Source organism: Boleophthalmus pectinirostris, unplaced genomic scaffold (assembly GCF_026225935.1).
Source record: "Boleophthalmus pectinirostris isolate CB_2022bp ecotype Guang Dong unplaced genomic scaffold, ASM2622593v1 HiC_scaffold_3, whole genome shotgun sequence".
NCBI lineage: Eukaryota > Metazoa > Chordata > Actinopteri > Gobiiformes > Gobiidae > Boleophthalmus > Boleophthalmus pectinirostris.
This window is the reverse complement of record NW_026571299.1, coordinates 7,271,771-7,297,452: the sequence shown is the minus strand read 5'-3', so window position 1 is coordinate 7,297,452 and position 25,682 is coordinate 7,271,771. Positions and strand designations below refer to the sequence as shown.

General features: G+C 39.6%; 1 protein-coding gene across 2 annotated transcripts in view; it reads right to left on the bottom strand.

The window, feature by feature from the left end:
• The window catches only part of canx (calnexin), a 39,897-nt gene extending 21,920 nt beyond the window's left edge, over nt 1-17,977 (bottom strand). The window contains exons 1-9 of one of the 2 annotated variants that reach the window (XM_055160384.1): nt 17,917-17,958; nt 12,897-12,989; nt 7,282-7,505; nt 5,879-5,952; nt 4,791-4,849; nt 4,528-4,669; nt 3,882-3,963; nt 1,283-1,475; nt 119-308 (exon numbers count right to left, since the gene is read on the bottom strand). In XM_055160384.1, coding sequence (XP_055016359.1) covers nt 119-308; nt 1,283-1,475; nt 3,882-3,963; nt 4,528-4,669; nt 4,791-4,849; nt 5,879-5,952; nt 7,282-7,503 — 962 coding nt within the window. In that variant the 5' untranslated portion in view covers nt 7,504-7,505; nt 12,897-12,989; nt 17,917-17,958. Of the gene's footprint in view, nt 1-118; nt 309-1,282; nt 1,476-3,881; nt 3,964-4,527; nt 4,670-4,790; nt 4,850-5,878; nt 5,953-7,281; nt 7,506-12,896; nt 12,990-17,916 lie in introns of both variants that reach the window. The other variant, XM_055160383.1, reaches the window with a different exon arrangement.
• Between the last annotated feature and the right edge of the window lie 7,705 nt (nt 17,978-25,682).

Below are 25,682 nucleotides of genomic sequence, written 5' to 3'. Positions count from 1 at the left end.
AACTAGTAACTAATCTACTAATTATTCACTTTGCAGTTGTAACTAGTTACGACAGATAGATACTAGACCATTTGTGTTGAGTGTTTTCAGTTTGTCAGAGGGGCTGTGCTTGTCTCACCAGTCCTCGGGTTTGGTGGCGTCTGGGTCCTGGATCTTGGCCCTCTCGTCCCAGTCCTCGGGTTTCTGGTCGTCGGGGTCTTCGATCTCGGCGGGGGGGTTCACTGGGGGGGTCACGTCTGTGAGCAGGTTCCCGCTGTTCACCACGGTCTGATCCACCAGCACCTCGAAGGAGTTATCAGGGTTTATCACTGGAGACGAGACGGGAGACAAGGAGACAGGAGACAGAAGGTCAGGGACAGAGCTCTTCTCACACAGTCATTTGGTTATAGTTAATATTTACTTAAAGGGACAACATGTACCGTTTTTATTTTAAATTACATAAACACGTCCTAACTGGTCATAACTCACATGACTCATTTGTGTTGCCAGTTTTGATGCTGAAATCCAGTTGATTTAAACCTAAAAACCCAAATCAGGTCTGAACCAGGTCTGAAGCAAGTCTACACCAAGACTAAACCAGGACTATACCAGAACTAAACCAGAACTAAACCAGGACTGAACCAGATCTGAACCAGGTCCGAACCAGGTCCGAACCAGGTCCAAACCAGGTCTACACTAGGTCTACACCAGGTCTGAAGCAAGTCTGAAGCAGGTCTAAACCATGACTAAACCAAGACTAAACCAAGACTAAACCAAGACTAAACCAGGACTACACCAGGACTACACCAGGACTGAACCAGATCTGAACTAGGTCTACACACCAGGTCTGAACCAGGTCTGAACCAGGTCTGAACCAGGTCTGAACCAGGTCTGAACCAGGTCTAAACCAGGTCCAAACCAGGTCCAAACCAGGTCTACACCAGGTCTACACCAGGTCTGAAGCAAGTCTGAAGCAGGTCTAAACCATGACTAAACCAAGACTAAACCAAGACTAAACCAAGACTAAACCAGGACTACACCAGGACTACACCAGGACTACACCAGGACTACACCAGGACTACACCAGGACTACACCAGGTCTGAACCAGGTCTGAACCAGGTCTGAACCAAGTCTAAACCAGGTCCAAACCAGGTCTACACCAGGTCTAAAGCAAGTCTGAAGGTCTAAACAAGGACTAAACCAGGTCTGAACCAGGACTAAACCGAAGTCTAAACCTAGTCTATACCAGGACTAAACCAGGAGTAAACCAGGACTAAACCAGGACTAAACCAGGTCCTTTACCCAGAGTGTAGAGGTGGGTCTTCTTGTCAGTGTAGTACGTTCTGAGGTCTGCGTCTGGTTTCTTGGCGTGTTTCTCTTCATATTCTCCGGTTTTGGGGTTCTTGTGTCTGAAGATGAAGTGCAGCTTGTAGTCCTCTCCACATTTGTCTGGTCCGAACATGATGGTGTACGGGGTCTTGTCCACAAACTGGGCCTGGGGACACACAAGGAGGACTACATTACCCACAATTCAGCACAACAAAGCTACACCTTCTGCCTGGTTTTTATTAGTGGGCACAGAGTATAGTGAGTAATATTAGCTGTAGCAGTAGTAGTAGTAATGGTGTCTGTGTCTTTTATGTATTTTAACCAACTTTAACAATAATATTTTAATTTTTTGTTAGTATTGTTTTTATCCAGTTCTGTGCAGCACTTTGGAAACTGTTCATAGCCTGTGCTCTATAAATGAAGTGGTTTGGATTAATAGTAGCAGCAGAAACGGTAACAGCAGTAGCAGCAGTAGTAGAAGTAGTAAGTAGGGCTGTCGCGGTGAGGGAATTTCTCCTGCTGTGCGGTGTAGCGGCTCAACAGCGCAGTATGCACTGACATCGCCCCCCCACCCCACATTCCCCGAAGTTTCAATATTTCCGGCGCCACTGAAAACTCTCTCCAATGATGCCCTTGTTGCAGATGCACATGTGTCCTGGTTGTCGTGTGGATATAGAGGCTTTGCACCGTCACGTGACCCGTAAAGCAACAGTACCTACGCCGCCATGACACCGGGCACGATATGTCATTGACTTCAGTAGCATTGGAGAAACATGGGCAGGTTTTGTTGTGTATTTGGTTGTTCTAGACGCTCTGAAAAGGATAAAACGAATCGTTTCTTCACTGTTCCTCTGGAAATTACTCATCAGGAGATCAAACAAGGGAATTATCGAAAAAAAGACGCGGATTATAGCCAGCAAAAATAAACCGCAAAGAGATTTCCAATGTTACCATCAAGACACCTGAAGTTTCATCAAGGTATTTGCTATTTAAATTGTTTCATAGCTCATTTAATGAAAGAAGCACATTTACTGAACTAAAATTTCATTAATTTATCCAGGAAAACCCGCACTAGTTTATGATTCAACGAAAACACACTGAGCTCCTGTGATCAACATGTCACACGAGTCGAAGAGTCTGTGAGCCGAACCTCGAAAGAATCGGCCATGAAAAGATCCTTGTGAACGTTAGAAAGATCTGCTCACAAAAAGAGATTAATTCTAGAAGACATAGTTGTGGATAAGCAAGGCAATAAAGAAAACATGGGTCCTACGACAAGTGACATGTTTTATATGTGCGCTGGAAGATACAGTTTCTACTGCCACTCACACTGCAAATGTTTTCTTTTTAAATTTTAGTTCAGTAAATGTGCTTCTCTCATTAAATAAACTATGAAACAATTTAAATAGCAAATATCTTGATGAAAGTGACGTGAGTGTGTCTTGATGGTACCATAGGAAATCTCTTCGCAGTTTATGTTCTCGAGCCATAATTTCCTTTTTTTTTTTCGGATAATTCCCTTGTTTGATCCTGATGAGTAATTTCCAGAGGAACAGTGAAGAAACGAATCATTTTATCCCGTTCAGAGCGTCTAGAACAACCAAATACACAAAAAAACCTGCCCATGTTTCTCCGATGCTGCTGAAGTCAATGACATAGTGTGCCGGTGTCATGGCGGCGTAGGTACCGTTGCTATAGGAATCACGTGACGGTGCAAAGCCTCTATAGTGTGTGTAGCAGGAGAAGTAATATTTGGCTTTGGAACAAGTGCCTGTGGTCACTAGACGGTCTACGCGGGCACACCTTAGTCCGGGGTTAGTCCGGGGTTAGTCCGGGGTTAGTCCGGGGTTAGTCCGGGGTTAGTCCGGGGTTAGTCCGGGGTTAGTCCGGGGTTAGTCCGGGGTTAGTCCGGGCAGTAACAGGTGGAATGTTAACAGGTTCGGGTGAGCATGGGCCTCTAAAAATGAACCCGTGCAGGACTCTGGGTCGGGTCACGCTGGTCACGTGCGGTGATCGCGGTGGCCCAGCCTCTTAGTACTGCGATGATTCATTTGTGTGGTTATTGCAACAGCCCTAGTAGTAAGGGTGGTTTTTAGCTGTAACAGTACATTATATAGATAAAAGCTGTATCAGTGGTTTTAGTGGTAATAGTAAACACAGTAATAGTAGTAGCGGTTTTAACAGTAGTAGTAAGTATAATGTTAGAAGTTGTAGTAACAGAAGTAGTACTAGCAGCAATAGTAGTAGTAGTAATAACAGTAGAAGTAACAATAGTAGTACTAACAGTAGTTGTAGTAACATTAGTAGAAAACAGTAATTGTAGTAATAGCATAGTGTATAAATAAATATTTTAAATGTACAAGCGGTAATAGTAATAGGTTTATAGACTTTATACTATTTTAATCTTCTGAGTGGCAGTAACAGCAGTAGTAATAGTAGCAGTCACAGCAATAGCAGTAGTGGTGGCTTTAACAGTAACAGTAGTAGTCGTAGTAATGGTAACAGTAATGGCAATAACAGTAGCAGCAGTAGTAAGTAGTAGTAGTAGCAGTAGTAGCAGTAATAGCAGTACCAGGTCCAGATCTGGAGTCTGGGTGAGCAGTTTGACGTAGGCTCCTCCGCAGTCGATCCCAGACTGGAAGTTCACTTCATACCTGGAAAAATCGTTAGGATGTCGTTAGAACCAAGGTACAAATGACAATACCAGTTTTTCCCATTAACTGGGGAGACTACGAAGGCCCCCCAGAGTCTAAAAACAACCTGAGCAAAAAAAAAACAAAAACGGGAAAACAAATTATCTGTGATCGGTGCATTTGCGTTCAGCAGAGGCAATAAGTGACAACAAAACAACAAAATACTGAATAAAATGATTCAAATTTGTGTCACTTGTGCCACCATAGTCTTAAATAAACCTCAGGAAACACTGCAGTACATGTATAACTTTTTTACTTTTTAAACCTTTTTAATTTAACCATCATGGAGATAAGCAGCAACATGACCAGGCCAAGTTACAGGTCAGATCTGTGGAGAAGTGGACCCACTCACAGTAAGAATTCAGGTTTTTGTGGTCGTTTTGAGAAATAAAACCTTCTATAATTGTATAAATGCAAGATATATTTGTGTAATGGTATACTATGGAACATCCCAGGTGGCAGCAAGCAGGCAAGGAAATTTAGGTTTGATTACATAAAAACATAAGTATAGGTACGAGGACTTACTGCACGATCAGGGGTTTGTTGGTGAAGGTGAAGGGGCGGAGCAGCTGGGCGGAGATGGCGTGATGTTTGGCTTTGGACTTCAGCACCAGGCCTTTGTCTCCTGAAAGTTTAGTGTCCTTCATCTCTTCAACGGCCCATTTACCTGAAAAGAAACAATATCACAGATCAGAGAGGAAACAGAGACTCAAACTTTGGTCCAGAGTCCACAAACACCAGGAAGTCCAGGGTGAAACCTTTTAATGGCGTTTTAATATCCCACTTACCGTCGTATTTGGCGATGTCTTCATCTGCATCTTCCTTCTTGGCGCTGGACAGGACCCATCTGTGAAACACACATTTGGATCAGTAATGAGACACAAAATAAAAATAAATACATAAATAAACAAAAACTAAAGTAAACCATAAGCCAAAACATAAAAGAAAAAAAAGAAGAAAAAAGAAGAAAAAAAAATGAACACAAAAAAAACTAAACAAAAAAATAAAATAAACAATTTAAAAACTAAACCAAAAAATAAAATCTAAAAACTAAAAAAAAAAAAACAACACTAAACTTAAAAACTAAAACAAAAAAACTAAAAGTAAACTTTAAAAAATTAAGTAAACCAAAAACAAAGATCTAAACTAAAAAAAAAAAAAAAAAACAAAAATCTAAACAAAACTAAAAAGTAATAAATAAAAAAATAAAAAAAACTTAAAAACTAAACTAAAAACAAAGATCTAAACAAAGCTAAAAACTTAAAATAAATTATAAAATCAAAACAAAAAACTAAACTGACCTAAAACTAACTAACACAGTGCCTATGACAGATCAGATTATGTATTTTATCAAAACACAGTTAAAATCATGACATTTAAGATTTAAGATGAAATTTCACTCTATTGTTCCCAGTTTGGCAAATTTGTAGGTTTTAAAATTTAATTTTCTTCATCACATCACGCTCAGTAATCCCATAACTGTTACCTGCAAACATGACGTACTCTGAGCCAAAACTCCTCATGTACACAGACATTTTTATTCGACAAATAAAAATACAAGAAAACACCTTTATTTTATTTAAATAATGCTCAAAGTTTAAGAAAAATTTGTTTCTTGCGTGTAAATAGTGACAGAATTCAGAACTATCGACGTCCTGTCATTTAAAAAAAAAAAATTATGTTTTTCTTCACAAATTGCTTCTTTTTGGTGAAAACTATAATGTAAAATAAAAATAATAGTTAATAATATTATATATAATCCCGCCAGATTCAAAATTAGATAATCTTAAAAAACTGTCATTTGCGCTTTTTAAACCTAAACCAACCCTAAAACTAAACGTATCCTGGACTTTCCAAATACTGTGTGTGTCCTCACCCGTCCAGCGTGTCCCTGTCAAAGGACTCGGCGAAGTAGTGTTCTCCTCTGGGCTCTGGAGCTTTGTACGTCACCTGCACAAACACAAACACAGGAGCAGGGAGGCAGTTAGTATATTTAGCAGGTAGAAAAAAAGGATACGCAGCACTTTATATTTACTTCAACTTTAACTAACTTTAGCCGCCTTGACAACAAGTTGCCCTCGTCTTGACTACGTCCCTCCAAACCACGTGAATCCTCACAAAACTGCGGCCGTCGCACAGAATCTCCGCGCACGCACCCCCCTGCTCCTCACCAATATTCTATGGGAAACACTGATGCTGTCTTTTCTAATGTTTATGTAAAGACAGCTTAGTGAGAGGTTTGCTTTGGCCCGAGGAACGGACATTTTGTACATTTTTATTCTAAGGATGTATTTCATTTCAAAAGGAGTTGGCAGCAGATCTGTCAATATTTATCATGGAGATTTTTTCTTTTTTCTTTGTACTAGTGGGAATTTTTTCTTATCTTTCTGTACTGCGATAAGATTTGAGCTGTAACGGCTGAATAACTGAATTTGATTACCAATTATAAGTACAGGCTAATTAAGTGTTTCATTCTGCTGTTTAACTAAAGCAGGTTATGTTTTAAAAAATAAATATATTGTACATTTAGGATTGTTTTTTAAGGATAATCCTGCTTTAGGGTCATTTTTCAGTGGCATACATTAGTTTCAATATTACAGTTTTTCGTCTATATTTAATTTATTAAGATAATTTATTCCATTAGATTTTGAATTTTACATCCTGCTGAATTTCTCAGTTTGAATTTTTTAACTCTGTAAAAAAAAGTTTAGTAAAAGTAAACATTTTGTAAAAAGTTTAGTAGTGCTGAAATGTTTACTATACTTTTTCAATATGCTTCAAATTAAAAATAAAAAATTCCAAATGTTCAATAGTAAACCAGTAGTAAACAAATAGAAAAAAAAAAACACTGAATGAGTTTATATATTTAAAAAAAAGATTCAAATAAATGGACATAGCAGGAACAAAATCTGCAAAAAATCCCTGGCTGCGTCTCATTTCTCTTTCCTCACTTCCTTCTCCTCGATTCCTCTCCTCGGTTCTGCAGGAAATGGGTGAGGAAGTCCCGCCCACAAAGGAGACAAAGCGAGTAGAGAGGATATAAACTCCTCACTGGGACCAATAAAGTTTGATTCTTTTTCTCTGACGTGTGCTCCTGAAGCCTCCCTCAGGTTTACTCCTGGTGGTTTTCTCTGGGATAAAACTTAATATGACACATTTGACTGACAGCTGAAACATGAAGGATCAAGGAGAAGGAAGCGAGGAAAGAGAAATGAGACGCGGCCCTTCTGAGCCACTAGTGCTCTGATTGGCCACTCTGAACTGCTGCGTGGATCTTACTTTGGGAGCGGGCGGAGCTTTGGTCTCGGGAGGACCCGAGTCTTCGTCCTGGTCCAGATCCAGATCCTGGTCCGGGGCCAGTTCCAGGTCTTCGTCGTCTACGTCCACATCGTTGAGGTCCTCCAGGTCCTCGTCCTCCTCGGTCTGAGCGGAGACTTCGACGGACAGAGAGAGAAACAGGAGCCCCAGAGACAGGAGCAGGGCCACACGACCAAGAGACATTTCTGTAGGAGACAAAGAAAGAGAAAGTTATAAAAAATATATATTTCTAATGTACTGCATTCTTGTCTTGATAATGAGTCACAAAGTTACTTTTTTCACTCTCTACAGATCAAATCTTTTTATTAGGAATGTAACTATGGTTGAGTATCATTAAGAAGTTACCAATGCAGTACTAGGGGTGTGCAAAAAATTTTTAAAAAATCAATATATCGTACGGTTTAATGTGGGGATACAGTATCGACATCGTGGACTGCTGTATCAATATATCAATATATATTTTACTAAATTATTTTGTTACAGAGCTACAGTTTTGCTGTTTAGTACAGAAACCAAAAACAGCATTTATTTCCTTGATACAAAAATAAAATGAGACAAATACATTACGTAGCTGCTATTCACCTCTCAAGTAAAAATAAAAGCTGTGTAGAAATAAAAGTTAAACATTCTGAGACTTTCTGGAACAACTACAATCAACTCACTCATTTATAACAGACGACCCTATGTCCTGTCAATCATCAACTCATTTTTGCACCGTTTTCCTTATGACCTCCTGTATACTAGGGGTGTGCAAAAATATTGAAATATCGATATATCGTTTAATGTGATGATACAGTATCGATATCGTGGGCTGCTGTATCGATATATCGTCAAGAGCATTTTTTTGGTATATTTTACAAAATTATTTGGTTACAGAGCTACAGTTTTGTTGCTTGATCAAAGGAAGGAAACTCATTTATTCGACGCATTTGACATTTTCACCGTTTTTGATTATTAAAATGTTTGTTTTATATTAACTTTGTAGAAGAAGTGGTTTGACAAAGACTTTTAGTATCACAGAAATGATCTAACCTTTATTTTTTTTATTGAACCGTATTGAATCGTTTTGAAATATATCGTACTGAATCGTATCGAAAAAACACTGTATCGAGATATGTATCGTATCGTGGCCTATGTATCGAGGTATGTATCGTATCGGCAACTTCTTAACGATACCCAGCCCTACTGTATACAGCTGAGATTTATTATTCATTTTATTTTGACTTGTGCATCTACATTTATATAATTACGCCTTATTTGACACCTGCTATCGTTTTTTGCTGCTTATTTAGAATTTATTATTACCATTTATATTTTTTATCTTTTTGTTATTATATTATACTGTGATGTGCGAGCTACTGTGTCCAAATAATTTCCCTTGTGGATCAATAAAGTTTGTCTAAATCTAATCAGTAAATCGTTTTATTACATCAATTTATCTGGAAGGAGGATTTAACCAATCGCAGTAAAACGTAAACTCTCAGAAGACGGAAACTACGATTAAAACACCACAACAAGGCTCAATTTTATTTTATTCGTTTTCTTTTTTCTCCATATGACGCAAATAAAATAAATTCTCAAACTAAGAGATGGTTCTGAAGGACTGTGGGTCTCCGGGTGTCTTCCCAGTCCCCGGTCTGGCCCCCCGGTTTAGTTAGTCTCGGTCCCTGTTTGTTTCCAGACGGCTCCCAGAGGCCCCGCTCTTTCACGGCAAGCGTTGGTTTGTCGCCAGGGCAACGTCGGCCTCAAGGGGGCGCTGTTTTAATGAGATTACACTGGGGTAATCCCTCATTTAGCACCTCTTTACCCGCACACAACACGCAGGACAAAAGAGATAAGTGTGGAGAGGTGAGAGGGCAGGAGGGAGATTTCAGAAAATAGTTAATGGTCAGATGGTCTAAAACTCGGGATGTAACGATATCCAAATCTCTCTTTATGATATTTATTGCGATATTTTAATTGTAGATAGGACACTTTTTACTTTTAAAATACCTTGACAAGATTTTGGTGTGAATTATTTCCGTCATAATCCTAAAAAATCAAGTAAAAAACATATTTCTTCATGTTGTCTGCGCTGAAATGCATCATGGGAAATGTAGTTCCCGATGTTTATAAGCTGTTGCTGCTATAAAACAACGCATTTAAGCAAAGGAACTTGTAATTCGATATATTGTGAGACTTGACGATAAGATATCACGACGTTTCGGTTATTGTTACATCCATATCTAAAACTATTTCAATACCGATTCCGATACCATGATCATAGGGGTGGAACGATATCCAAGTCTCACGATACGATATCGTCACGGTATGAGCCTCACGGTACGATATTTATTGCGATATCGTGTTAAAGCTCACGATTAGAGATGTAATAATATCCAAATCTTTCTGTACGATATTTTCACGATATACATCTCACGGTACGATATTTATTGCGATATTTCGTGGAGACTAACAAAATTCATTAATATGCTACTTTTTCCTCTTAAAATGCCTTGACAAGACTTAATCCAAAGACTTAAAAGTGTTTAGAACTGTTATTTCTTCCTGTAGTCTGGACTGAAATGGAGCAAAGGATCATGGTCTATGTAGTTCCCTACCATAAAAGGATTCTGACCCCGGGGTCACCTCACCGTAGGGTCAAAATCGTATATCACACCGGTACAATATCTAGAATCTAAGGGCCGCTGTGGATTAAACCTACACTTCCCGATGATCCATGCAACGTTTTCCTCCACTCTACTGATTGTTTACTCATTGCCGCCGGCATCAGAAACCAAAGTATTGTGATTTCACGTTGTTTTTTCCCCCTCCTTCCATTTAACGTCGCACCGAAGCCCGACTGAGTTCACACAAAAAAATAGGCTATGAAATTTAAAACCTGTGTGAAAAAAATAAGACTTTGACAGTGTAATTTAAGATTTTTTGAGGTCTTATTTCAGGAACATGAAATTTAAGACCTTTTTAAGACTCTGCAGCTACCCTGGTCTCGTCTCGATCTCGTGGAATGAATCTCGACGCATTTCTCGTTGCAGAAAATGTGCGTTGTCCCATACCTACTGAACAGCTTCGTATTTATAAAAGTTTAAACATTATAAAACGTTCACGACCAAAATCAGTCTGTAAATAGTCTTATTACATCCAGTTAAAGGCCCAACAAAGATAAAAGCTGAACAGATGTAAGGGAACCAAAACACAATCCAGCAAATTTTCATTTTCCGATATTTGTTAAAAGTATCAGTATAGGTGAATCTCTATGAAAAACGACTAAAATAATTGACTAAAATTACAGCGTTTTTTTCCAAACAACCTTAAAAATACTAAAAGAAGAAGAGATGGGTGGTGGAAAAACAAGTGTTAGGGTAAAAAAAAAAAAAAAAAAACTAAATAGCTGGTGTCAAATGAACAGATCCATTTGTTAAACGAAGATCCCAGAAGAAAGCCGGACTTAATCAGATTAAGTCCGGATTACAGTTCTGACAGACGCCTGTAGCTCAGTGTGAGTAAATATAAGTCCACTTCACACTTCAGACAATTTATTCAGTAATATTGTCATAAAAAAAAAAAAAAAAGGAATACTCAGACGCTCGGGCTGTAAAAAAATTCGACTAATCATGACTAGAAGGTTCAAAAATAATCATAGTTGTATTTAGGGATGGGACAATAAACAATAATAGTTTATCGCGATAAAAATGGTAGATGATAATGGTTGGTGGGACGTTTTATATAGTCGTGATAATCGTCAACACAAATAAAGTTTAATTATTTTTATGCTTTTTTTTTATTTCTATTGGATAGGGGTGTAACAACATCCAAGTCTCATGATACGATCTAGTCAACCTCACGATATGATATTTATTGCGATATTGTGGGAAAGCTCACGATACAGTGGGGGGGTACGATATTTATTGAGATATAAACTTAAAATGCCTCGACAAGACTTAATCCAAAGAACTAAGACTTAAAATTGCTTAGAACTGTTATTTCTTCTTGTAGTCTGCACTCAAATGGAGCAAAGGATCATGGTCTATGTAGTTCCCGCTGTCTTTTTTTTATAAACTTTTTTTTGTAAACGGTTTTGTTTATGAACTGAGCTATAAAACAAGTGGACTGGATGTTTTGGAAGTACAATACATTTTCATTTTATCACCAGAATACGCAGGAAAAAAAGCTTAACCATAAAAGTTACCTGCTGGATCATTGCTGTTATATAATACTAAAATTATAATTATTCACATCCATAATCATCTTTGGATGGTCAGAAACTTTAATAATGATCATGATGTTGTCGTTAATCACAATCCATTAGGACAGGGGTGTCAAACTCATTTTGGTCCGGGGGCCGTGTCCAACTTACTTTGATCCCAAAGGGGCCGGATCAGAAAACTCCTGGCATATAAACGCCAAAAATAACAATAAGTTTAAATACTTGTGCAGAGAAACGCAAATCTATTACAGAAATCTTTTTTAATTGATGAACTCTTTCTTTTACAAAATATTATAATATTATTTACAACCTGAAACTTTAAGAAAAATACTATTTCAACACAATGTTTTAACATGAACTTGTATGTAAACAGGATTAAGTCAATTTTTCTTGGAAAATCCTGCACTCTGTGTTCACTTTTCTCATTTTTGACATTTTGCTGATGAGGGTGTCACGGTCAACAGTCAAAACGATCGTCCTTTAAGAGCGTTTGGAAAGAGACAAGTCTTCATTTGTGCTGCTCTGGTGGGAGGGGCCACGTACAGAGACGCTGGAGACGCTGCTGTGATAAACACCACAGAAAATTAACAAGATCTGAATAGAAAATATAATTACAACACCTTTAATCTGGCCCTCAGATGACTTTCTACTAAAATAGAAAGTCAGCTGAGGGCCAGATTAAAGGTCTTGGAGGGCCGGATCTGGCCCCCGGGCCTTATGTTTGACACCTGTGCATTAGGACGTGATAAAAATCGTGACACGAAATTGCAATATTGTCCCATATCTAGTTGTATTTTGATCAAGTTTATCTGGACTATTTAGTAGAGATGTCACAATAACCGAAATATCGTGATATATTCTTAGCTATTGCTGCACAATAACAATTAATTGAAGCAGAGAGACTTGTAATTCGATATATTATGATGGCCCACGATATTATTGAGAGACTTTTGACGATATGATATCACAATATTTTTTGGTTATTGTTACACCCTACATTAAACGATACGATATTTTGATATTTTTATACACCCCTGTTGCTGGTTGCTTGGATGAGCTGCAAGACTCCTTCCACGCAAGAAAACTTTGTCCAGTTTTGTCCACAGAATTGATTTTTTTTCTTTTGTTAAAGCAGACTACTAAGTAATCAGTAGTTGCAGTCGTGGCAGATTCTAAAACTAGTATAAAAACAAGGGTTAAAAGGTCAATCTCCGAATGCCTCCACTCGACCATCTCAGATTTGACTGAAAAATTTCTAGGAGGGTCACACTTTAAAGATCACAACAAATACACATTTTTCATTTTTAATACTTAATATCTTTTACAGCTTTTATCACAGAGGGTGAGTTTTAAAATACAAAGTACACACCTCTGTCTTTGAAATCGCACTTTCCACAGTCCTTCAAAGTTGCCCTCAGATTTGAAGAGTAGAATTTTCAAGCAAAGTCAAGTACCCAGAAATCTGTGATAAACCAAAAGCACATGTGTAAAAAGTCCATAACTTACAAGTACATTTGACAAATTTTAACCCTTGAAAATTTGAAGGACCGACCTAATAGACCGAAATAATTTTTTAGATACAGCAATCGGAAAATGGCTCTTCGGAAAACTGCTCAAAACAGGTCAAGGCGAAGTTAACTAGGAGTGTGCAAAAATACTGAAATATCGATATATCGTACCATTTAATTTGATGATACAGTATTGATATCGTGGGCTGCTGTATCGTTATATCACCAAGAGTAATTTTTGGTATATTTTAGTAAATTCTTCTGTGTAAGAGCTACAAAAGTGTTGACATTTTCACTGTTTTGATGAGTAAAATTGGTGTTTTTCATATTAACTTTGCACAAACATAATGGACTTAGTTGACTTTTAGTATCGCAGCCATGATTTAGCCTTTTTTTCACTGAACCGTATCGAATCAATGTGAAATACTGAATCGAAAGCTCACTGTATCGGAAAAGCGCATCATATTGTGGCCTACGTATTGAGGTATGCATCGTATTGACAACTACTTATTGATATCGAGCCCCAGAGTTGACAAAATATTTTCTAATGACAAAACTATAAGGAGTTGGGAGTTAAAAATTGGGACTTTTCCTATTAGGAAATGTGTGAACCTCCTAGAATCCACCTCAAATCTGAGATGCTGAAACGAATCCGCGTATCACCGTATCGGAAACGATTTATGTCCACACACGTAGTTTACTTTTTACAGAAACAAAACTTAAAACCGCATGGCTAATTTGCATAAACTAAGCACTCTAATCAGCTCACTATTGTGCGTTGACGTGGTTCAGCTTCTGTCGAACTAAAGGACAAGACTCAGTTTAATATGAGTGTTCTTTCTGTGACAGGGGGGTGTTCTGCTGATGGTGAGTCTGTTCTGTGTTTCTATCGCGTTGGAGATGGTTCATGTGAAACTTTTCAGAGATTATACGTCTGCAGGTCGTACACACAGACACACGTTTATATGAATGGACATATATTCTAGCCTCTTAGCGTTTTGGCGGTGAATTACTTCGCGGCGCATAGACCTACGTTAGGCGTTTTCAGGCGTCCACACAGTGCCGGATCAGATCTGTACTCAGATGAATTCGTGGGAGCTGGCAGCACCAGATCGTTCCGTCTCTGGAGCCATTTTCAGTCGGATTAATGTGGACGAACAATGCAACCACAATGAAAACGACTCGAATATGAACTAGTGTGGACAGGGCCTGAGATGGTCGGAGATTTGACGTGTATTGACCCTTAAATAAAAATCAAAAATGTCAAAGTTGGAAATCTGCAGATTAGTTTAAGAATGAATTGGAACTACTACACAATGATGGTGCAATTAAAAAACTACTATTGCTTGTTTTGAAATTGCCATTCAACTATATAAACATCCATGACTACTTCTATTATGGCCTCCTGGTTTTATTGTTTCTGTGGTTGATAAAGAGTTTGTAATCTAAGAATGGCATGTGTTGACACAAGCTGTACCAGCCGAACCAGCTGGACCAGTGCTGACAGACCAGTCCTAAACTGAAACTACAAAAACACGAGGGCCCTGATAACACGCTGAGGGTAGAACTAACGGGAAATCTCATTTGTTTTAGGCTGGGTCCGGGTTCGGGTTCGATCTTTGTTCACTGACAAACACAAACATTTGATTTTACTCTTGTTTATGTTCGTTTGTTTACAGTGTTCAGACGAGGTTAAATTGTGTCAACAAATGAAAAAAACACGGCATTAATCTGAGTAAGTATTGCTCCTGACTATGAGAGGGTGAGGGAGCAGAGGATGAAGAGGACAGGGTCAGATTGAGCAGAGGATGTAGAGGAGAAGGTGAGAGGAACAGAGGTTGAAGAGAAGAGGGTCAGTTGAGCAGAGGATAGGGTCAGATTGAGCAGAGGATGAAGAGGACAGGGTCAGATTGAGCAGAGGATGTAGAGGAGAAGGTGAGAGGAGCAGAGGAAGAAGAGGAGAGGGTCAGAGGAGCAAAGGAGAGGGGTCAGATTGAGCAGAGGATGAAGAGAAGAGGGTCAGATTGAGCAGAGGATGAAGAGGAAAGGGTGAGAGGAGCAGAGGAAGCAGAGGAGAGGGTCAGATGGAGTAGAAGATGAAGAGAAGAGGGTGAGAGGAGCAGAGGATGAAGAGGAGAGGGTCAGAGGAGCAAAGGAGAGGGGTCAGATTGAGCAGAGGATGAAGAGGAAAGGGTCAGAGGAGGAAAGGATGAAGAGGAGAGGGTGAGAGAAGCACAGGATGAAAAGGAGAAGGTCAAAGAAGGTCAGAGGAGCAGAAGATGAAGAGGAGAAGGTCAGAGGAGCAGAAGATGAAGAGGAGAGGGTCAGAGGATGAAGAAGAGAAGGTCAGATGGAGAGAGGATGAAGAGGAGAGGGTCAGAGCAGCAGAAGATGAAGTGGACAGGATCAAATGTGTCAGAGGATGAAGAGGAGAGGGTTAGAGGAGTAGAGAATGAAGAGGAGAGGATCAGATGGAGCAGAGGATGAAGGTCGTAGGAGCAGAAGATTAAGAGGAGAGGGTCAGACGGAGCAGAGGATGAAGAGAAGAGGATCAGTGGAGCAGAAGAGAGGGTCAGACTGAGCAGAGGATGAAGAGGAAAGGGTGAGAGGAGCAGAGGAAGCAGAGGAGAGGGTCAAATGGAGCAGAGGATTCACGATGACTGTGCAAATCTCCTCACCACACGAAATCCATCTTGTGTTTCTGCACCACAGGATACACATGTGCACGGCACTGACAGCAGCCCGACGCATCGTGGGATGTGCAGTTTTGAAAGGGCCCTCTGTTTCTCATAAAGACGGGCAGATATTGAACAGATCTCATTTCAAAAGACCCAAAGTGGATTCTCCCTCTGAACCATTTCTAATCAGCTCCGAGCAGAGCAGCCGAGCGCACCACATCCCCCTATCTCGCCATCTTTATGACCAGGGACCACAATAAAACACTGGCAGAGTGGTCAGCCTCTCGGTCAGGACATTGTGGGTTAGAATCTGTGAAGTTTCTAAGTGCGTACCCCACCGCAGGCCCACAGAAGCTTTCGAACAGTAGCCCTAATGTTTTGTGTACACATCGTTTGTAGTGTAAACATGAGCAACAATGGCCGTAACAGATAACTGACAACAACAAAAAAAACGCTGTGGAGATACATTTAATTAAAGCTCGTATATTACATAAAATTAATTCTCGTGGCCTTTAAACTGTGTTATAATACTGTTATTTCCTCAAAAACAGACCTGGAGTTGTGTTTTGTTTCATTCACACATGTTTTAGTAACAGTTTATCATTATCTGACTACATCTCCAGACCTCAAAATGCTCTGTTCCACCTTGTGATGTCATATAGTGGTAGTTTTCAAGTTAATACATTACCTTTTATGTTTAATTCAGTAGAGATTGGGGATTCCAGGGCTGAGATTACGCAAATGATTCTGTATGCATCTTAAAAACACAATGGAGCGAAAGGTGGAACAGGTTTTTTTAGTCTGCGTGAAGAACAGAGAAAATACATACAGGATTTACGCGTTAAACATGTGTGAATGAAACAAAAAGGTCTGTTTGCGATGAGGAAACAACACCAGATCACAAAATCATAACATGGACCCTTTAATCAACAAGCTACTAACTACACAAACACCATCAAAGTCCTAAGATCCCGCAAATGCACTATAATAACTAATCTTAGGGTGTCCAGACATCCCTATTTACTCGGGACAGTCCCAGTTTTGAGTCCTGTGTCCCCTGTCGCAGCAGATTTATCCCAAACCGCTGATTTTTTCCAGTTTTATACAAGACATGTCGCTATTTTTGACCAATTTGATCCCTGCGAACAGTAAGCAGAGACAAAAATTGTTATTTGTTTAGGCAAACTACCAAAAAACTGCTTAAAAACGACCAAAACACAACGAAAACGTGACTCCACTGGCTCACAGCACAACAATGTTCCTAAATTACGCACTCGTTTCACAGTTTTATTATTACCAACCACTAAAAAAAAACTCAGAACATAGTCACCCTAACTAATCCACTACAGCAAATGCGTTCTCTGTGGTTCGGTGGAGATGTTTTCCGCGTATCACGAATAGTATGTCCATAAAAACGCACGTCCAGAAATAGGTCCATGATGCAAGGTCGGCCCGTCGCGCACGAACCGCATCTTTTACGCGAACAGTGATTGCATACATTCACATTACACAACCCGGTTAAGCGCATACGACACGCTAATCCTGAAATCCTACGCTTTTTTGGGGGGGAGGGCACACCTTTTAATATTTACATTGAGGAATCCAGCGGAAAAAGCAGTGCAACCAAAACCGACGCTTGAAATTGGATTAAGGCGCGGACGGGCTCACCTGACAGCCCGTGGGAGCATCATCTTTTACTGAATAACCCGCTCCTCTGTTACTTATAAACACTTTGGAGACATTCCGTGCAGAAAAAGTGCAAAAAAACCAACAAAAAAACGTGCACACTAGACCCTTCCCCTCCCCGAAGATCCGATCACTACGTCGGCCCAGATTAGCCCCCCAGACTTCCACGTCGCTCCCGGGGCTGTCCCGACCCCGACGACATGCGACTTCTCCCGCAAATTAACACACGCGTAAACCCGCTCAAACTGTAAATCAATATGTTAAAATTAAAAAAAATAAAATAACAAGTTTGCAAAATAGAGCGCGGCGAACCTGGGGGTTTATTAGCCACAGTTAGCCGCTTACTCAAACACTCCAGCACGCTTTCGCACGTTTTCAAGCAAATTTACAATGAATTTTGACACCGATTTACGATACTAACATCCAAACGCGTGCAATAGACAAGTAGCTACGTGTAAAGTCGCGTTGGGGTGGAATTATTAAATTAAAAATAAAAATTAGGAGCGTTTTTCCTCACCTCTAGCTCTCCGTGAACGACCGCCTGGGAACTACTGAGGAGGGTCACGTGGTTCTTCGGGGAGGGGAGGGGGGGGGAGGAGAAGCGCGGCCCGCCCCCGCTCGAAGGCGATTGGTCCGCGGCGGGGTAAAGGTCGCCTCGTGCCGTCAACTGTCAAGCGGGGATTGGACCACGTGAGCTGTCAGTCAAGGAGCAGGGAGCCCGCCCCCCCGGGAGCTGAACCTCGTGGACGGCGCTGATTGGACGGCGTGGCGGAGGAAGTAGATTCTGATTGGCCCGAGACGTAAACTGGAGCTGATGGAAAGTCGGGTTATCGAATCAATGGAATTTTATCGCGTGTCAATTATATGAAACGTCTAGAATAACGTGAAATTATTTTTTTTTATAATTGTAATAATTTAGGCTATGTCATTTTGAGAAAGAAAATTTGTTTATGTAGCTTGATTTATGAAATTTAACCGTGTATGTACATAGGTATAACATAGAACAGGTATGTTCAAACTCTGTCCGGTTTATCTTGGTCCACAGACTTCCTGCTAAATGAGGGAGACCAGACGTCCCTATTTACCCAGTACATTCCCAGTTTTGAGCCCTGTGTCCCCCTGTGCCATCAGATTTATACAAAACCAGTGATTTGCCCCAGTTTTATACAAGAAATGTCCCTATTTTTAACCAATTTGATCTAAACCAGGACTACATCAGGTCCAAACCAGGACTAAAACCAGGACTATTACAATTTTTGACTAATCTGATCCCTGCCAACAGTAAAGAGGAGCATAAACTGTCATTTATTTTGCCAGAATACAGAAATCTGTGTTTGCGAATGACAATAAAGCAAAAAAAAGGCAGCAACAAAACTCCCTCTTATTATGACTGACAGGAGAATGCACAATCTTGCACACTCTTTTCAATTTTATTTTACAATTTTATTTATACCAAACGTAGAGTGACCAGACATCCCTATTTACCCGGGACAGTCCCAGTTTTGATCCCTGTGTCCCCCTGTGCCACCAGATCTATACAAAACCACTGATTTGTCTCAGTTTTATACAAGAAATGTCCCTATTTTTGACCAATTTGATCTAAACCAGGACTACATCAACTCTAAACCAGGACTAAAAACAGGACTCTCACAATATTTGTACTTCCGTTGGGTTGAACTCCAGAAGTCTGTTTTAAAATAAATTTTGTCTGGTCAAAGGCAATTTTTTGTTGTTGTCGTCTGCCTCCTATTTTGACCACGTCGGGCCAGCTTCCCCACAGAATGTCTGAGGTGTCCCTATTTTGACCAATTTGATCTAAACCAAGACTAAAACAGGACTATCACAATTTTTGACTAATCTGCTCCCTGCCAACAGTTAAGAGGAGCATAAACTGTCATTTGTTTTGCCAAAATACAGAAATCTGCGTTAGTAAATGACCATAAAGCAAAAAAAATGCAGAGACAGAAGTGTCCCTATTTACCCGGGACAGTCCCAGTTTTGAGTCCTGTGTCCCCCGTCGCATCAGATTTATACAAAACCAGTGATTTGTCTCAGTTTTATACAAGAAATGTCCCTATTTTTGACCAGTTTGATCTAAACCAGGACTAAAGTAAGATTAAATCAGATTAAATCAGACTACATCAGGTCTAAACCAGGACTAAAAACAGGACTGTCACAGTTTTTGACTAATCTGATCCCTGCCAACAGTAAAGAGGAGCATAAATTGTCATTTGTTGAGCCAAACTACAGAAATCTGTGTTTGCAAATGACCATAAAGCAAAAAAAAATAAAAAATGCAGAGACAGAAGCCCCTCAGATCATGACTGACACGAGCTCTCTTACGCGCTCTTTTCACAGTTTCATTTTGAGACATCAGATCATGACTGACGCAAGAATGCACAATGTTAAGCGTTGTTTTCACAGTTTTATTTATACCAACCCAGGTGTGTCCCAGTTTAGAATTCTGAAAATCTGGTCACTCTATGCTAAATTGGTTCAGATTACATAATACTATAATATGCCAACAGTAAAAACAGGCATCAGTTGTCATTTGTTTCGGTAAAATACAAAAAAGCTGCTTAAAAATGACCAAAACACAAAGAAAATGTGACTATACTGACTCATGTCTGTTGTGAATGGGCTGAGTGCATATATATGTATTATCACCAACCACCATAAAACGGGGGGTGTACCAGTTTTTTATTTTGAAAATCTGGTCGCCCTGACATAGGTATAATGTAGGGTGACCAGATTTTCAAGATTCTAAACTGGGACACACCTGGGTTGAGATGGGTGGTATAAATAAAACTGTGAAAAGAGCGCGTAAAATTGTGCATTCTCGAGTCAGTCGTAGTCTGATGGACTTCTGTTGCTGCATTTTTTTTGCTTTATGGTCATTTGCAAACATGAATTTCTGTATTTTTGGCTCAACAAATGACAATTTATGCTCTTCTTTGCTGTTGGTGGGGATCAGATTAGTCAAAAATTGTGATAGTCCTGTTTTTAGTCCTGGTTTAGAGTTGATGTAGTCCTGTTTTAGTCTTAGTTTAGTCTTGGTTTACAACAAATTGGTCAAAAACGGGGACATTTCTTGTATAAAACTGGGATAAATCGGTGGATTTGGGTAAATCTGCTGGGACAGGGGACACAGGACTCAAAACTGGGACTGTCCCGGGTAAATAGGGACTTCTGGTCACCCTATGCTCTCTGAATTTCTGTATTTGGGCTCAACAAATGACAATTTATACTCCTCTTTGCTGTTTGCAGGGATCAGATTTGTCAAAAATGGTGATAATCTTGTTTTAGTCCTGATTTAGGGTTGATGTAGTCCTCGTTTAATCTTAGTTTAGTCCTGGTTTAGATCAAATTGGTAAAAAAAATAAAATAAAAATAGAGACACCTGGGACATTTCTTGTATAAAACTGGGATAAATAACTAGTTTTGGGTAAATCTGCTGGGACAGGGGACACAGGACTCAAAACTCTGGGTAAACAGAGACATTTGGTCACCTTAGTAGAAGTAGAACATGCATGTCCAAACTCTGACCAGTTTATCTTGGCCCGCAGACCTCCTGTTAAATTGGTTCAGATTACATAAACAGTGGCGTTTACTGCAAAATTAATGGAACTCTGAATGTATAAAGTCTGGAACAGTGAGAGATACAGGACTACATTCATACACATGTACAACAACTCACTCTTATGTAACAGATAACCCTATGGCATGTCTGTCACTGTTTCATTTTTGCACCGTTTTCTTCTTACGTAAGGTGACCAGACGTCCCTATTTACCCGAGACAGTCCCCCTGTCCCAGCAGATTTACCCAAAAACAGTGATTTGTCCCAGTTTTATACAAGAAACCTCCCTATTTTTGACAAATTTGATCCCTGCCAACAGTAAAACGACGCATAAGTTGTCGTGTGTTTAGATAAAACACAAAAAAAGTTGGTTAAAATCACCAAAACACAAAGAAAATGTGACTATACTGACTCACGTTAGTCGTAAATAATTAATGAAGGGCACTCGTTTCACAATTTTATTATTACCAACCATCACAAAGAGACATATTTTTTATTTTACTTGTGCATACGCTGTACATTTAAATAATTATGACTTGTTTGACACTAGTCTCTTGTTAATTTTGCTGCTTATTTTGATTGTATTTTCTCTTTTTGTTATTATATTATATTGTCAGTGTTGGGGAGTGTTACTTTTAAAATGTATTCCCCTACAGATTACAGATTACACACCCCAAAATGTAGTTTGTAACGGAATCCATTAAATTACTTAAAGTGAGTAATGTAATCTGAATACTTTGGATTATTTGATTTGCTGTAGAGAAACAAAGACGAGGAAATCGTAACATAAGATGTTTTGTCTGATAAAAGAAAATAAAAAGCCCAGACTTTACTGAACCAAATTAAAAATATTATTGATAGAAGAGGAGGAAACACAGTCCACGCAGCATGATTTAGTCCTGGTTTAGTTCTGGTTTTAGACCTGGTTTAGTCCTGGTTTAGTCCCTGTTTTAGTCCTGGTTTAGTTCTGATTTTAGACCTGGTTTAGACCTGGTTTATACCTGATTTAGACCTGCTTCAGTCCTGGTTTAGTCCTGTTTTAGTCCTGGTTTAGTTATGATTTTAGACTTGGTTTAGACCTGGTTTAGTCCTGGTTTAGTTCTGGTTTAGTCCTGGTTTAGTCCTGGTTTAGTTCTGATTTTAGACCTGGTTTAGACCTGGTTTTAGTCCTGGTTTAGTCCTGTTTTAGTTCTGATTTTAGACCTGGTTTAGTCCTGGTTTACTTCTGGTTTAGTTCTGGTTTAGTCCTGGTTTAGTCCTGCTTTAGTTCTGATTTTAGACCTGGTTTAGACCTGGTTTTAGTCCTGGTTTATTCCTGTTTTAGTCCTGGTTTAGTTCTGGTTTTAGACCTGGTTTAGACCTGGTTTTAGTCCTGGTTTTAGACTGGATTAGACCTGGTTTAGATCTAGTTTAGACCTGGTTTAGATCTAGGGGGGATATAGCCCAAAATGTGAAAACAGGAAAATACCTCCATGTAATCCATTTATTTCAACAAAGTAACTGTAATCCAATTACCACTCACTGAAACAGTAACTGTAACTGAATACAGTTACTCATCATTTGTACTCTGATTACTTAACTCCGGTACATGTAATCTGTTACTCCCCAACACTGTCTATTGTGATGTGTGAGCTCCTGTGTCCAAATCATTTCCCTTGTGGATCAATACATTTTGTCTAAATCAATATTACGTCAGAGTGTTACAGAATGTTCAGAGCCTGTCTCACCTAAATACTAATGTGGTCCATCAAAGAAAAAGTAAAAGTAAAAAGTAAAAAATGAAGTTTCAGATAACCTCGAAGATTTAGGAAGAAATTTGGAAGAAAAAAGAGTTGTTTTAGAGGTTGCTCCAGCTGCATGAAGTTCTGAAGCTCCTGTAGATGATTTGGTTTTAAAATCCTCTATACAACCTTTAAAGGTTGTATAGAGGATTTTTTAAGGGAAGACAAATACACCGACAGTCCTTTTTCAAATGTTGTGCATGCGCGACACCATCTTCTTCCTTCACAGCTCCCTCAGTAGAAACATCTCCTCCTGCCTCTTTACTCTAGAAATCACGCTTGTTTACATCCACTGCGCGTTCAGAATTACTGTTGAAGTGACCCGTCTAGAGGTAATTTAGCGACCGACGCGTCCGTTTTTAGACCCTTCGTCTGCTTCAGTCGCGTCATCGCTGGAAAGAATCTCCAAGAATCACCTCAGTTTGTCTTCGCTCCTTTTCCCGTCTCTTCGTCTTTCAGCAACCTCAAAAACGGACTTTCTTTTGCGGCGAACTGGTCGTGGATTCTCGTCCACCATCGCAACAAACTTTGTGCGAACTGCAAGGAAGCGACAGGTAGAAAAAGTCTCTAAGAACCGCTGCATAAACCACGTAATCCCCACGCGCCAGAGAGTCAGTTACACTAGAGAGTTTAATTGATGACCTAACAGCCAATAGAAAATGAGGGAGCCCTGTTATCTATTGGCTGATGTTTATCTGGCCTCACTACGTCCACAGTTGATAGATTTTCTTTTTCTTTTTTTTGATCATCATAATTACAAGGCTGCTACATCTCTGTAATTGTATTTTAAACTTTCAATGACAATTTCAAACTAAAAAATAATCCTCCATACAACCTTTAAGAAGCTGTCACAGTATGAACATTCAGTTGTGAAGAAAGCAGTCTTTACAACTTTGGGCCGACATGTTTGGCACTTGAGTGAAGAAATGTTTGGCTTGACATTCCTCGACTCCAGTGCGACAGAAGAACAGAAGAAGCTCATGGTTCAATATTATGGAAAAGGAAGGTTCAGAGGTTCCACCAAAGCGAAGTGATGCTCTTAATCAAGCAGATTATGGAGAGAAGCAGATCAGGGATATTGTCACGATCAGCGCGATGTGTTTCTTTGAAGCTTTTGATCTGCACAAAACATTTTTAACAATTCCCCAGCAGCAGACGTCATCAGCCGGTTTCACTTTGTGGAAACTGTCTGACCTTGTGGCCACACCGACTTGTCAAAGCCTGATCCCGTCAGATCTCAGAAGCTCAGCGAGGCCCGGCCTGGTCAGGACTTGGATGGGAGACACTGGGAAAATCAGGAGCCACAGGAGGCGCCAGTCGTAAAAAAAAAAAACTGTTGTTGTGTCCTTAGGCAAGACACTTCACCCACATTGCCTAGTATGAAAGTGGTGTGTGCGTAAGTGATGGTGGTGGTCGGAGGGAGAGATGGAGCCGATTGGCATGGCAGCTGCGCTTCCGTCAGTCTGCCCCAGGGCAGCTGTGGCTACAATAGAAGCTTACCTCCACCGGGTGTGGAGAGAAAGAATAATGAATCTATAAATGCTCTGTAAAGTGTCTTTGTGACATATGTCTGTGAAAAGTGCTACATAAATAAAGACTTACTTACTGACCTCGCAGCATTAGGATTCATTTGTTCAACGCTCAATGGAAGGCAGTTACTTTTTTATTTAACTAATCGCTTCTATTTCATCATGACGTATGTAATGCAGCGGAACTCTCCGTGGTGTCCAAGTAATTACCGGCACAACAGCAAACAAATCAGAGAGTGAACATATCTGTCAACGATCATTTTCGTTTCTGCGAGGTGAACTTTGCGAATTAAAGGTGCAAAGAAAACGCGAAGTTTGTATTTGACAAAGGAAATCCAAAGTTGGATAGTGTATGCAGTCTACCATCACAGCTCGAGTTCGCTCTGCTCTTCGATGATTGGCCGGTGCATGGTCTACAACTTTCTCCTTGCAAACCGTCTAGTGTATTCCGATTCCTGATCTAGTCGCTGAAGAGAAATGAAATCGATTGGAGGCCTGACTACAGCAGACTGGGCTGAGGATGCAGACTTTCAGAAGACTGATAAAACTGTTCATTCCAGGAAAGTTATCTGTGATGTTGCTGAAATGAGGTGAAGCTTATTCAAGATTTTAACTGTAGCCGAACAAAGAATGAAGATCAGAAACAGGATCTGCCGCAGGTGTCAGAGAGGCACAGGTACATCTTTAGTAAAGCCACAAAGCCACAGTGGAGCTGGACTTTCTATGCAACTTTTTATGCAAGTTTCAGTTTGTGTTTGCAGAATAAAATGACAAATTATTTGAATATGCCTTATTTATTTGGTTCTACGTATAGGCCCTAAAGCGCAATTTTCAAGTGTCTTAATTTGCATAAAATTATTTTGGCCAGATATGGAACCAAATGCACAGTTTTAATCTAGAGAATCTGAAAAAAAAAAATTATAAAAATTTGGACCACTCTACTAAAAACATCCATTTGAATGATTCATCCCTGTGACGAGTCTATGGCCTCGATCGTCCCTCATTTGTTTTGATATGATGTTTTGATTAAAAAAGTTTGAAAATCCTTGATGCAGATTATGCTTGCTCCCTCACAGGTCACAAAAAATAATATTTTAATATGTACTTCAAATGTCAAAATGGAGGAAAGAAGGACAGAGTTCACCCAGAGCCTTAAAACAACACGGTAACAAAGCGAAATATTTGATCCAGGGCAAAAAATCAAGTGTACGTCAAGTAAGAAACAAACCAACCAGGATAATTGTATGGAATTGTATTGTTCATTAAAGATGCACTTTGTAACTTCTTGTCTCCATGGAGATGTTTTGCTTTGCCTGAAAAGTTTTACAGTAAACTTCACCACAGTGTTGGTTTAATTTTGTCCCAGTAAAATGATGAGAACGACAACAACCAGGC